The following is a 12,251-nucleotide window of genomic DNA, read 5'->3' as shown; positions in this document are numbered from 1 at the left end:
AGGAGGATGAAGGTGAGAAGACGATGAAGAGGAAGATGGTGGGGAGGAGGAGGAGGAAGATGAGAACGGTGGTGAGGAGGATGAAGGTGAGGACGGACGGGAGGAAGAGGAGGATGACGAGAAGGAGGATGGAGGCGAAGAGGAGGGCGCCGGTGAGGAAGACGCCGGCGAGGAGGAGGAGGAGGAGGAGGAGGAGGCCCTAGCCGATGGTGAGGCCGAAGCCGCAGTGGAACTTGTTCTTGCGGTGGTTGAGGAAGGCCCCCAGCGCCAGCGTCAGGGGCAGCGGCGGCAGCTTCTTCTCCAGCACCGCCCCCACCACCCAGCTGCTGTCCACCGAGCCTGGGGAGACGGGGACGTCATGGGGACATCACTGGGGACATCATGGAGGACATGGGGACATCATGGGGACATCACTGGGGCATGGGGACACCATGGGGACATCACCGGGGACATCATGGGGGCATGGGGACATCATGGGGACATCATGGGGACATCACCGGGGGCATGGGGACATCACGGGGGCATCACCGGGGCATGGGGGCACCATGGGGACATCACAGGGACATCACCGGGGGCATGGGGACATCACGGGGACATCACTGGGGCATGGGGACACCATGGGGACATCATGGGGGCATCATCAGGGTCATGGGGACATCATGGGGACATCATGGAGGACATGGGGACACCATGGGGACATCACGGGGACATCACCGGGGGCATGGGGACATCACGGGGACATCACTGGGGCATGGGGACACCATGGGGACATCATGGGGGCATCATCAGGGTCATGGGGACATCATGGGGCATGGGGACATCATGGGGCCATCACCGGGGGCATAGGGACATCATGGGGGGCATAGGGACATCATGGGGACACCATGGGGCATGGGGACATCATGGGGACATCACGGGGGGCATAGGGACATCATGGGGACATCATGGGGGGCATGGGGACATCACGGGGACATCACCGGGGGCATAGGGACATCATGGGGACATCATGGGGGCATCATCAGGGTCATGGGGACATCATGGGGCATGGGGACATCATGGGGCCATCACCGGGGGCATAGGGACATCATGGGGGGCATAGGGACATCATGGGGACATCATGGGGGGCATGGGGACATCATGGGGACATCACCGGGGCCATGGGGACATCACGGGGACATCATGGGGACATCATGGGGGCGTCATCAGGGGCATGGGGACATCATGGGGGCATGGGGACATCACGGGGACATCATGGGGGGCATGGGGACATCACGGGGACATCACCGGGGGCATAGGGACATCATGGGGACATCATGGGGACATCATGGGGGCATGGGGACATCACGGGGACATCACCGGGGCATGGGGACACCAGGGGGACACCATGGGGACATCATGGGGGGCATGGGGACATCATGGGGACATCACCAGGGACATGGGGCCACCATGGGGCCATCGGGGGGACACGGGGCCATTGGGGGGCGCAGGGACCCCATCCCAAACCCACAACCCATTCTGGGGCTCCCCCCACCTCAAGCCGCCCCCCCCCCCATTTTGGGGTCCCCCCCCCCATTTTGGGGTCCCCCTCTCCCTCACTGTCCCCCACCCCCCTTTTTTTGGGGTGCCCCCATTTCCAGCCACCTTTTTAAGTCCCCCCATCTCCCTTCCCCCACATTTTCGGGGTCTGCCCCCCCTATTTTTGGGGTCCCCCCACATTTTGGGGTCCCACCCCATTTTTGGGGTCCCCCTCTCCCTCAATGTCCCCCAACCCCCCTTTTTTTGGGGTGCCCCCCATTTCCAGCCACCTTTTCAAGTCCCCCCATCTCCCTTCCCCTCCATTTTTGGGGTCTGCCCCCCCTATTTTTGGGGTCCCCCTATTTTTGGGGTCCCCCCTATTTTTGGGGTCCCCCTCTCCCTCACTGTCCCCCAACCCCCCTTTTTTTGGGGTCCCCCCCCATTTCCAGCCACCTTTTCAAGCCCCCCATCTCCCTTCCCCTCCATTTTTGGGGTCTGCCCCCCCTATTTTTGGGGTCTCCCCTATTTTTGGGGTCCCCCCTATTTTTTGGGGTCCCCCTCTCCCTCACTGTCCCCCAACCCCCCTTTTTTTGGGGTCCCCCCCCATTTCCAGCCACCTTTTCAAGCCCCCCATCTCCCTTCCCCCCATTTTTGGGGTCTGCCCCCCTATTTTTGGGGTCCCCCCTATTTTTGGGGTCCCCCCCATTTTTGGGGTCCCCCCCTATTTTTTGGGGTCCCCCTCTCCCCCACCCCCAATTTTTGGGGCGCCCCCCCATTTCCAGCCACCTTTTCAAGCCCCCCCATCTCCCTTCCCCCCAGATTTTGGGGTCTGCTCCCCCTATTTTTGGGCTCCCCCTATTTTTGGGGTCCCCCCACATTTTGGGGTCCCCCCCATTTTTGGGGTCCCCCTCTCCCCCACCCCCCATTTTTTGGGGTGCCCCCCCATTTCCAGCCACCTTTTTAAGTCCCCCCATCTCCCTTCCCCCCAGATTTTGGGGTCTGCCCCCCCCTATTTTTGGGGTCCCTCCTATTTTTGGGGTCCCCCTCCCCCCTCTCCCCCACCCCCCCCCCATTTTTGGGGCGCCCCCCCCATTTCCAGCCACCTTTTCAAGCCCCCCCATCTCCCTTCCCCTCCATTTTTGGGGTCTGCCCCCCCCTATTTTTGGGGTCCCCCCTATTTTTGGGGTCCCCCCACATTTTGGGGTCCCCCCATTTTTGGGGTCCCCCCTATTTTTTGGGGTCCCCCTCTCCCTCACTGTCCCCCAACCCCCCTTTTTTTGGGGTCCCCCCCATTTCCAGCCACCTTTTCAAGCCCCCCCATCTCCCTTCCCCTCCATTTTTGGGGTCTGCCCCCCCTATTTTTGGGGTCCCCCCCCATTTTTGGGGTCCCCCTATTTTTGGGGTCCCCCCACATTTTGGGGTCCCCCCTATTTTTTGGGGTCCCCCTCTCCCCCACCCCCAATTTTTGGGGCGCCCCCATTTCCAGCCACCTTTTCAAGCCCCCCATCTCCCTTCCCCCCAGATTTTGGGGTCTGCCCCCCCCCCATTCTTGGGGCCCCCCCTATTTTTGGGGTCCCCCCCTATTTTTGGCCCCCCCCCCCCCCCATTTTTGGGGTCCCCCCCCCCGTACCCCGAAACAGCAGATTGCCCTTGGGCAGCTCCAGTTGGTACCCGAAGGCGACGCTGGTGTCCTGCAACCGGGTGCTGGCCTCGAACTCCACCCCCACCTGCAGCTTTTTTTCGGGGGTGCGGGGGGCACCCACCCCTTCAGCACCCCAAAAATTTTGGGGTGCCCCCCCCACCCCCCCACCCCCCTTTTTTTTTTCCTACCTGCTCGTTAGCGCGGTGGTAATAAGTGGCGTGAGCGCCCGCTTGCCCCACCGTCAGGGTGCCGATCCAATTGGGTGCTAAAGCCGATCACGAGGTTTTTAGGGTGCACCCCGATTTTTTTGGGGGTGCCCCCACCCTATTTTGCACCCCAAAAAATTGGGGGGGGGGGGGGTTACCTGTGTAGCGGCCGGCGAGGGAGACGACGGTGCCTTCCTCCCCGGGGCGGCGGTGGTAGACCAGTTCCCCCCCCAAGGCCAAGGTCGGGGTGATGCTCTGGAGGTAGTGGGCCACCAGGATCCCTAAAATTTGGGGGGGGGGGGGGGGTTTAAGTTTTGGGGGGCCCCTGGGTGCACCCTAAAATCGGGGGGGAGGGGCCCATGGTGGGGGGGGGGCGGGGGGTGAACCCCAGTGTGGTGGGATGGGGGGGGGGGATTTGGGGCGTTGGGGGAAGATTTGGGGGTGCGGTGTTTTTTGGGGGGGGGGGGGGCCTCAGGGGCACCCCATCCCCCAAATTTGGGGGTGCCCCATTTCGGGGGGTCCCCTGAGCCCCCCAAGATATCGGGGTGCCCCATTTCGGGGTGCTCAGCTCGGGGGGACCCCCAAAATTTGGGGGTGCCCCATTTTTGGGTGCTCCCCTGACCCCACCACAATTTTGGGGTGCTCAGCGCGGGGACCCCCCCCCAAAATTTGGGGGTGCCCCATTTCAGGGGGTTCCCTTGAGCCCCCCAAGATATCAGGGTGCCCCATTTCGGGGTGCTCCCCTGACCCCACCACAATTTTGGGGTGCTCAGCTCGGGGGGACCCCCAAAATTTGGGGGTGCCCCATTTCGGGGGGTCCCCTGAGCCCCCCAAGATATCGGGGTGCCCCATTTCGGGGTGCTCAGCTCGGGGGGACCCCCCCAAAGTTTGGGGGTGCCCCATTTCGGGGTGCTCCCCTGACCCCACCACAATTTTGGGGTGCTCAGCTCGGGGGGACCCCCAAAATTTGGGGGTGCCCCATTTCGGGGGGTCCCCTGAGCCCCCCAAGATATCGGGGTGCCCCATTTCGGGGTGCTCAGCTCGGGGGGACCCCCAAAATTTGGGGGTGCCCCATTTCGGGGGGTCCCCTGAGCCCCCCAAGATATCGGGGTGCCCCATTTCGGGGTGCTCAGCTCGGGGGGACCCCCCCAAAGTTTGGGGGTCCCCCATTTCGGGGTGCTCCCCTGACCCCACCACAATTTTGGGGTGCTCAGCGCGGGGACCCCCCCCAAAAGCCTCATTGTTGGGTCCTCCCCTGTCCCCACCACAATTTTGGGGTGCCAAATTTTGGGGTGCCCACCTCAAGGACACCCCCCCCCCCCAAAATTTTTAGGGGTGGGGGTCCCCCCAATTTTTTGGGGGTGCTCACCTGACCCCACCAAGATATCGGGGTTCCCCAGGGTGACGGCGGCCGTGAAATCGGCCCCCCGATATTCCCCGTCCACCTGCCAGTTGACGAACTTCGCCTGCTGCGTCTGCGGGGGGGGGAGAAAATGGGGTGAAGGGGGGGCCCCCCAATTTTTTGGGGGGGTCCCCCCACTTTCTAGGGGTCCCCCAATTTTGGGGGGGTCCCCCTTTTTCTCGGGATCCCCCATTTTTCTTGCAGGTTCCCCCTTTTTTTTAAGGGATTTCCCTTTTTTCGGGGGGTTCCCCCATTTGGGTTGGGGTCCCCCCCCTTTTTTTGGGGGTCCCCTCTTTTTTGGGGGGCCTCCCTTTTTTTGGGGGGGTCCCCCCACTTTCTAGGGGTTCCCCCAAATTTTTGGGGGGTCCCCCTTTTTCTGGGGATCCCCCATTTTCTTGCAGGTTCCCCCTTTTTTTAAGGGGTTTCCCTTTTCCGTGGGTCCCCCTCTTTTGGGGGATCCCCCCATTTTTTGGGGGGGTCTCCCCTTTATTGGGAGTCCCCCCTTTTTTTTCGGGGGTCCCCCCTTTTTTTGGGGGGTCCCCCTTTTTTTAGGGGGGGGTTCCCCCAATTTTTAGTGCTCCCCTTTTTCTGGGGATCCCCCTTTTTTCTTGGAGGTTCCCCCTTTTTTTAAAGGATTTCCTATGTTTCGGGGGCCTCCCCCATTTTGGGGGGGGTCCCCCCTTTTTTTGGGGGGGTCCCCCCTTTTTTGGGGGTCTCCCTATTTTTAGGGGGGGTCCCCCATTTTTTAGCGGACCCCCTTTTTTTTGGACAGGCTTCCCCTCATTTTTATGCCCTCCCCGTTTTCAGGGCTCCCTCCACTTTTAGGGGGATTTTGGAGGGAGTCCCCATTTTTGGGGGGGTTCCCCCTATTTTTGGGGGTTCACCCTTTTTGGGGGGTCCCTTATTTTCCTAGGGGACCCCTCATTTTTGGGGGGGGCCCCCCCAAATTTACCTGAAAGGCCACTTTGGAACGGAGGCGCGCCGTCAGCTGATGGATGACCTGGGCGTTGAGGCTGCCGCTGTTATCCATATCCCCCACCAGCACCGGGAACGCCTGGAATTTTTTTTTTTTGGGGGGGGGGGGCCCCCAATAATTTAGGGGGGGGTTCCCCCCAAATAGAAAAAGGGGGTTCCCCCCCCCCCCCGTACCCCCAAAACTCACCTCCGTGGGGCTGAGCTGCTTGGTGCCCACGTAGGTCGCCCCAAAATGGTAGTTGGACTCTCCCAGGGTGCTGAGGGCGACTGTGTGGTTCACCTGGGGGGGGGGGGAGAATTTTGGGGTGCTGGGGGAGGGGGGGGGGGGTACCCCAATATTTAAACCCCCCCCCAGCACCCCCAAAACCCACCTGGAAGTGGTTGCTGAGCCCCTTGTTCACCGTCAGCTTGACGCCCTCCATTTGGACGGGGAAGGGCTCTGGAAGTTGGGGGGGGGATGGGGGGTTTTTTGGGGGGACCCCCAGAAAATGGGGGGGGGGGGGATCTTGGTTTTGGGGTGCAGAGGGGTGTTGGGGGGTGCAGAGAGGGTGTGGGGGGCACTGGGGGAGGATAGGGGGTCCCTGCTGGGGTTTGGGGGGCACGGTGGGGATGTCGGGGGACTGGTGGGGATGTTGGGGGGCACTGGGGGGATGTTGGGGGGCACTGGGGGGATTTGGGGGTCCCTGCTGGGATTTGGGGGGCACTGGGGGGATTTGGGGGGCACGGGGGAGGATTTGGAGGGGTCCCTGCAGGGTTTTGGGGTGCACAGAGGGGATGTGGGGGGCACGGGGGCGGGATTTGGGGAGGTCCCTGCAGGGATGTGGGGGGCACTGGGAGGATTTGGGGGTCCCTGCTGGGATTTGGGGGGCACCGTGGGGATGTGGGGGTCCCGATAGTGATGGGGGGGGCACTGGGAGGATTTGGGGGGTCACTGCAAGGATTTGGGGTGCACAGAGGGGATGTGGGGGGCACTGGGGGGATTTGGGGGTCCCTGCAGGGATTTGGGGGGCACGGTGGGGATGTGGGGGGCACAGGGTGGGATTTGGGAGGCACTGGGGGGATTTGGGGGTCCCTGCAAGGATTTGGGGGGCACTGGGGGGATTTGGGGGGCACTGGGAGGATTTGGGGGTTCTTGCTGGGATTTGGGGGGCACAGTGGGAAACTGGGGGGCACTGGGAGGATTTGGGGGGTCCCTGCAGGGATTTGGGGTGCACAGAGGGGATGTGGGGGTCCCTGGTGGGATTTGGGGGGCACGGTGGGAAATTGGGGGGCACTGGGGGGATTTGGGGGGCACTGGGGGGTGTGGGGGTCCCTGCTGGCATTTGGGAGGCACTGGGGGGATTTGGGGAGTCCCTGCAGGGATTTGGGGGGCACATAGGGGATGTGGGGGGCACTGGGGGGATTTGGGGGCACTGGGAGGATTTGGGGGTTCTTGCTGGGATTTGGGGGGCACAGTGGGAAATTGGGGGGCACTGGGAGGATTTGGGGGGTCCCTGCAGGGATTTGGGGGGCACGGTGGGGATGAGGGGGGCACAGGGGGGATTTGGGGGGCACTGGGGGGATGTGGGGGTCCCTGCAAGGATTTGGGGGGCACTGGGGGGATTTGGGGCACACTGGGGGCTTTGGGGGGTCCCTGCAAGGATTTGGGGGGCACAGTGGGATGTGGGGGGTCCCTGCTGAGATTTGGGGGGCACGGTGGGGATGAGGGGGGCACAGGGGGGATTTGGGGGGCACTGGGGGGATGTGGGGGTCCCTGCTGGGATTTGGGGTGCACATAGGGGATGTGGGGGTTCCTGCAGGGATTTGGGGGGCACTGGGAGGATTTGGGGGTCCCTGCAGGGATTTGGGGTGCACTGGGGGGATTTGGGAGGCACTGGGGGGATGTGGGGGTCCCTGCAGGGATTTGGGGTGCACTGGGGGGATTTGGGGGGCACTGGGGGGATGTGGGGGTCCCTGCTGGGATTTGGGGTGCACTGGGGGGATTTGGGGGGCACTGGGGGGATGTGGGGGTCCCTGCTGGGATTTGGGGTGCACTGGGGGGATTTGGGGGGCACTGGGGGGATGTGGGGGTCCCTGCAGGGATTTGGGGTGCACTGGGGGGATTTGGGAGGCACTGGGGGGATGTGGGGGTCCCTGCAGGGATTTGGGGGGCACTGGGGGGATTTGGGGGGCACTGGGGGGATGTGGGGGTCCCTGCTGGGATTTGGGGGGCACTGGGGGGATTTGGGGGGCACTGGGGGATGTGGGGGTCCCTGCTGGGATTTGGGGTGCACTGGGGGGATTTGGGGGGCACTGGGGGGATGTGGGGGTCCCTGCAGGGATTTGGGGTGCACTGGGGGGATTTGGGGGGCACTGGGGGGATGTGGGGGTCCCTGCTGGGATTTGGGGGGCACTGGGGGGATTTGGGGGGCACTGGGGGGATGTGGGGGTCCCTGCAGGGATTTGGGGTGCACTGGGGGGATTTGGGAGGCACTGGGGGATGTGGGGGTCCCTGCAGGGATTTGGGGGCACTGGGGGGATTTGGGGGCACTGGGGGGATGTGGGGGTCCCTGCAGGGATTTGGGGTGCACTGGGGGGATTTGGGGGGCACTGGGGGGATGTGGGGGTCCCCGCTGGGATTTGGGGGGCACTGGGGGGATTTGGGGGGCACTGGGGGGATGTGGGGGTCCCTGCTGGGATTTGGGGGGCACTGGGGGGATTTGAGGGGTCCCTGCAGGGATTTGGGGGGCACAGGGGGGATGTGGGGGGTCCCGATGAGGCTGTGGGGGGCACTGGGAAGCACTGGGAGGCACTGGGGTGCACTGGAAAGCACTGAGGGGGGAACTGGGAGGCACTGGGGGGCACTGGGGGGGTCAGATTTGGGGGTGTCCCCCCCCCCCGACTCACCCTTGCAGCGGCGGGGGCACTCCCCCAAGGCGCCGGGGTTGGGGAGGGGGTCGCCCCCGGGTTCCGTGGGGCGGGGGGGGGGCCCCAAACCGCTGACGGGGGGAGGGGGACCCCCGAAACCGGGGGGGACCGGCAGGAGGGGGGAGGGGCGGCGGGGGGGAGGGGGGAGCCGGCGGCCAGGACGTTGCCCATGGTGGGGGGGGAGGGGGGGCTGGAAAGGGGGGGGGGTGTCAGAGACAGCCCCTCCCCCCCAATTGCCCCCCCCCTTCCCAAGCCCCACTTGGGGGGCCCGATCCTGCCCCCCCCGAATTTGCCCCCCATCCCCAAGCCCCACACTTGGGGGGCCCGATCCTGCCCCCCCCAAACCAGCCCCCCCCCCAATTTGCTCCCCCCTTCCCAGGCCCCACATATGGGGGGGGGCCCGATCCTGCCCCCCCCAATTTGCCCCCCCCCATCCCCAAGCCCCACACTTGGGGGGCCCGATCCTGCCCCCCCAAACCAGCCCCCCCCCACCAATTTGTCCCCCCCTTCCCAGGCCCCACATATGGGGGGGGCCCGATTCTGCCCCCCCCCCCCCCCGAGGCACCACGCTTGGGGGGCCCGATCCTGCCCCCCACAGTTGCCGCCCCCCCACCCCAAATTGCCCCCCCCCAAAACTCATCCCCCCCCCCCCCCCCCCCCCCCCCCAGCCCCACACATGGGGGGCCCGATCCTGCACCACCCCCCCCCCCTCTCCGCCTCACTCACGCGGCGGCGAAGCGGCGAGCGCCGAGCGCGGCTACCGCGGGCCCCGCACCTTCGCTCCCATTGGCCGCCTCTTCTCTCTCCCCGCCTCCCGGCGCCCCGTTGAGCTCTCCCATTGGTTGAAGCCCGGCCGGGCACCGCCCTCATACCCGCGCTGCCCTCCCGCCTCTTCCGGTTAGGGGGGAGGGGCTGCGGGGTGAGTGGCGCCCGCTCCCCGCGCCGCGCATTCCGATTGGTCGCCGCCCCTCCTCGCCCCGCCTCCGCCCCGCGCCCATTGGTCAGCGCCGCCGCAAGGTCGGGCCGCCGGCCGCCGGCCGCCGGGTCATAGAGTCGGCAAGGGCGCGCGGACCGGAGCGGCCGCCCTGGGCGCCGCCATTTTGAGGCGGGGATGGGAGGAGGAGGACCCGGCTCCATGGCAACGGCTTGGGGGGGGGGGGGCAATGGGGGACCCACCCATATGGGATCTATAGGGGATCCTCCATAGGGCAGCTATAGGGGGGACCCCCCTGTAGGGGAGCTATAGGGGACCCCTCCGTACGGCAGCCATAGGGGCCTCCTCCCCTGTACGGCGGCTATAGGTACCCCCCATAGAGCAGCTATAGGGCCCCCCCCCCCCAGCAGCTATAGGGGACCCCCGCAATAAGGCAGCCATAGGGACACCCCCGCCATGCAGCACATATAGGGGACCTCCCCGTACAGCAGCTATAAGGACACCCCGACCACCCCGTGCAGTCCCTATAGGGGCCTTCCCTATATGGCAGCTATAGGGAACCCCCATGTAGGGGAGCTATAGGAGACACACCCCCCATACAGCAGCTATAGGGACCCCCCCCAGTCCAGGAGCTATAGGGGACCCCCCAAAATAAGGCACCTATAGAAGTCCTCCTGCCATGTGGCAGCTACAGGGACCCCCCCAATCCAGGAGCTATAGGGGACACCCCACAACAAGGCACCTATAGATGTCCTCCCCCACGTGGCAGCTATAGGGGACCCCCCCCCCAACAAGGCACCTATAGATGTCCTCCCCCCATGTGGCAGCTATAGGGACCCCCCCCCAATCCAGGAGCTATAGGGGACACCCCACAACAAGGCACCTATAGATGTCCTCCCCCCACGTGACAGCTATAGGGGACCCCCCCCCAACAAGGCACCTATAGATGTCCTCCCCCCATGTGGCAGCTATAGGGACCCCCCAATCCAGGAGCTATAGGGGACACCCCACAACAAGGCACCTATAGATGTCCTCCCCCCACGTGACAGCTATAGGGGACCCCCCCCCCAACAAGGCACCTATAGATGTCCTCCCCCCATGTGGCAGCTATAGGGACCCCCCCAATCCAGGAGCTATAGGGGACACCCCCCAACAAGGCACCTATAGATGTCCTCCCCCCACGTGACAGCTATAGGGGACCCCCCAACAAGGCACCTATAGATGTCCTCCCCCCAAGTGACAGCTATAGGGGACCCCCCCCCCAACAAGGCACCTATAGATGTCCTCCCCCCATGTGGCAGCTATAGGGGACCCCCCCCCCCAACAAGGCACCTATAGATGTCCTCCCCCCATGTGACAGCTATAGGGGACACCCCCCAACAAGGCACCTATAGATGTCCTCCCCCCACGTGACAGCTATAGGGGACCCCCCCCAACAAGGCACCTATAGATGTCCTCCCCCCATGTGGCAGCTATAGGGACCCCCCCCCCAACAAGGCACCTATAGATGTCCTCCCCCACGTGACAGCTATAGGGGACACCCCACAACAAGGCACCTGTAGATGTCCTCCCCCACGTGGCAGCTATAGGGGACCCCCCCCCCAACAAGGCACCTATAGATGTCCTCCCCCACGTGGCAGCTATAGGGGACCCCCCCCCCCAACAAGGCACCTATAGATGTCCTCCCCCCATGTGGCAGCTATAGGGACCCCCCAATCCAGGAGCTATAGGGGACCCCCCCATAAGGCACCTATAGATGTCCTCCCCCCACGTGGCAGCTATAGGGGACCCCCCCTCCCCCAACCAAGCACCTATAGACACCTGTGGGGGTCCTCCTCCCCCAGACACAGGTGGTAGCCATAAGGGGCTCCTCCCCTACAGCATCTATAGGGCCCCCAGGTGTGGCTCCTTATGCCTTCTGCCGGCTGGCCCCGCCCCTTCCCCAGGGGGTGCTGGGAAGGGCGGTGGGCGTGGCCAGGGGGGTATATCAACCCCGGGGCTGGGGCAGCAGCCTCAGTCTGCTCCTGGGCTGCCTGAGGAGCAGAGCTCTATAGGGGCTGGGCTCTATAGGGGCTGGGGGTGCTGCGGCTCGGCTGGAGGAGGTCATCTTCATCCCTGGAGGTCTTCTTCATCCCTGGAGCTGGGCTTTGAGGAGGTCGTCTTCATCCCTGGAGGTCTTCTTCATCTCTGGAGCTCAGCTGGACGAGGTCTTCTTCATCCCTGGAGCTCGTCTTCATCCCTGGAACTGGGCTTTGAGGAGGTCTTCTTCATCCCTGGTGGTCATCTTCATCCCTGGAGCTCGGCTGGCAGAGGTCTTCTTCATCCCTGGAGGTCTTCTTCATCCCTGGAACTGGGCTTTGAGGAGGTCGTCTTCATCCCTGGAGGTCTTCTTCATCCCTGGAACTGGGCTTTGAGGAGGTCGTCTTCATCCCTGGAGGTCGTCTTCATCCCTGGAGGTCGTCTTCATCCCTGGAGGTCGTCTTCATCCCTGGAGGTCGTCTTCATCCCTGGAACTGGGCTTTGAGGAGGTCGTCTTCATCCCTGGAGGTCGTCTTCATCCCTGGAACTGGGCTTTGAGGAGGTCGTCTTCATCCCTGGAGGTCGTCTTCATCCCTGGAACTGGGCTTTGAGGAGGTCGTCTTCATCCCTGGAGGTCGTCTTCATCCCTGG

The 12,251-nt window shown here is 64.1% G+C and overlaps 1 protein-coding gene across 1 annotated transcript; it reads right to left on the bottom strand.

Annotated features, from left to right (window-relative positions):
- Positions 1-16: 16 nt before the first annotated feature.
- On the bottom strand, positions 17-8,818 carry TOMM40 (translocase of outer mitochondrial membrane 40). Its single transcript, XM_087778489.1, is given in 10 exon segments — positions 17-339; positions 3,146-3,248; positions 3,346-3,422; positions 3,522-3,644; positions 4,733-4,838; positions 5,718-5,819; positions 5,928-6,020; positions 6,112-6,179; positions 8,627-8,767; positions 8,770-8,818. Coding segments are annotated over 10 exon segments (1,002 nt in total). The 3' UTR covers positions 17-199.
- Between the last annotated feature and the right edge of the window lie 3,433 nt (positions 8,819-12,251).

The sequence above is a fragment of the Nipponia nippon genome, unplaced genomic scaffold (genome assembly GCF_047370975.1).
Source record: "Nipponia nippon isolate SJK-2023a ecotype South Korea unplaced genomic scaffold, ASM4737097v1 scaffold_44, whole genome shotgun sequence".
Taxonomy (NCBI): Eukaryota; Metazoa; Chordata; class Aves; order Pelecaniformes; family Threskiornithidae; genus Nipponia; species Nipponia nippon.
Note: the sequence above shows the minus strand (reverse complement) of the source record. Positions and strands in the feature narration are given on the sequence as shown.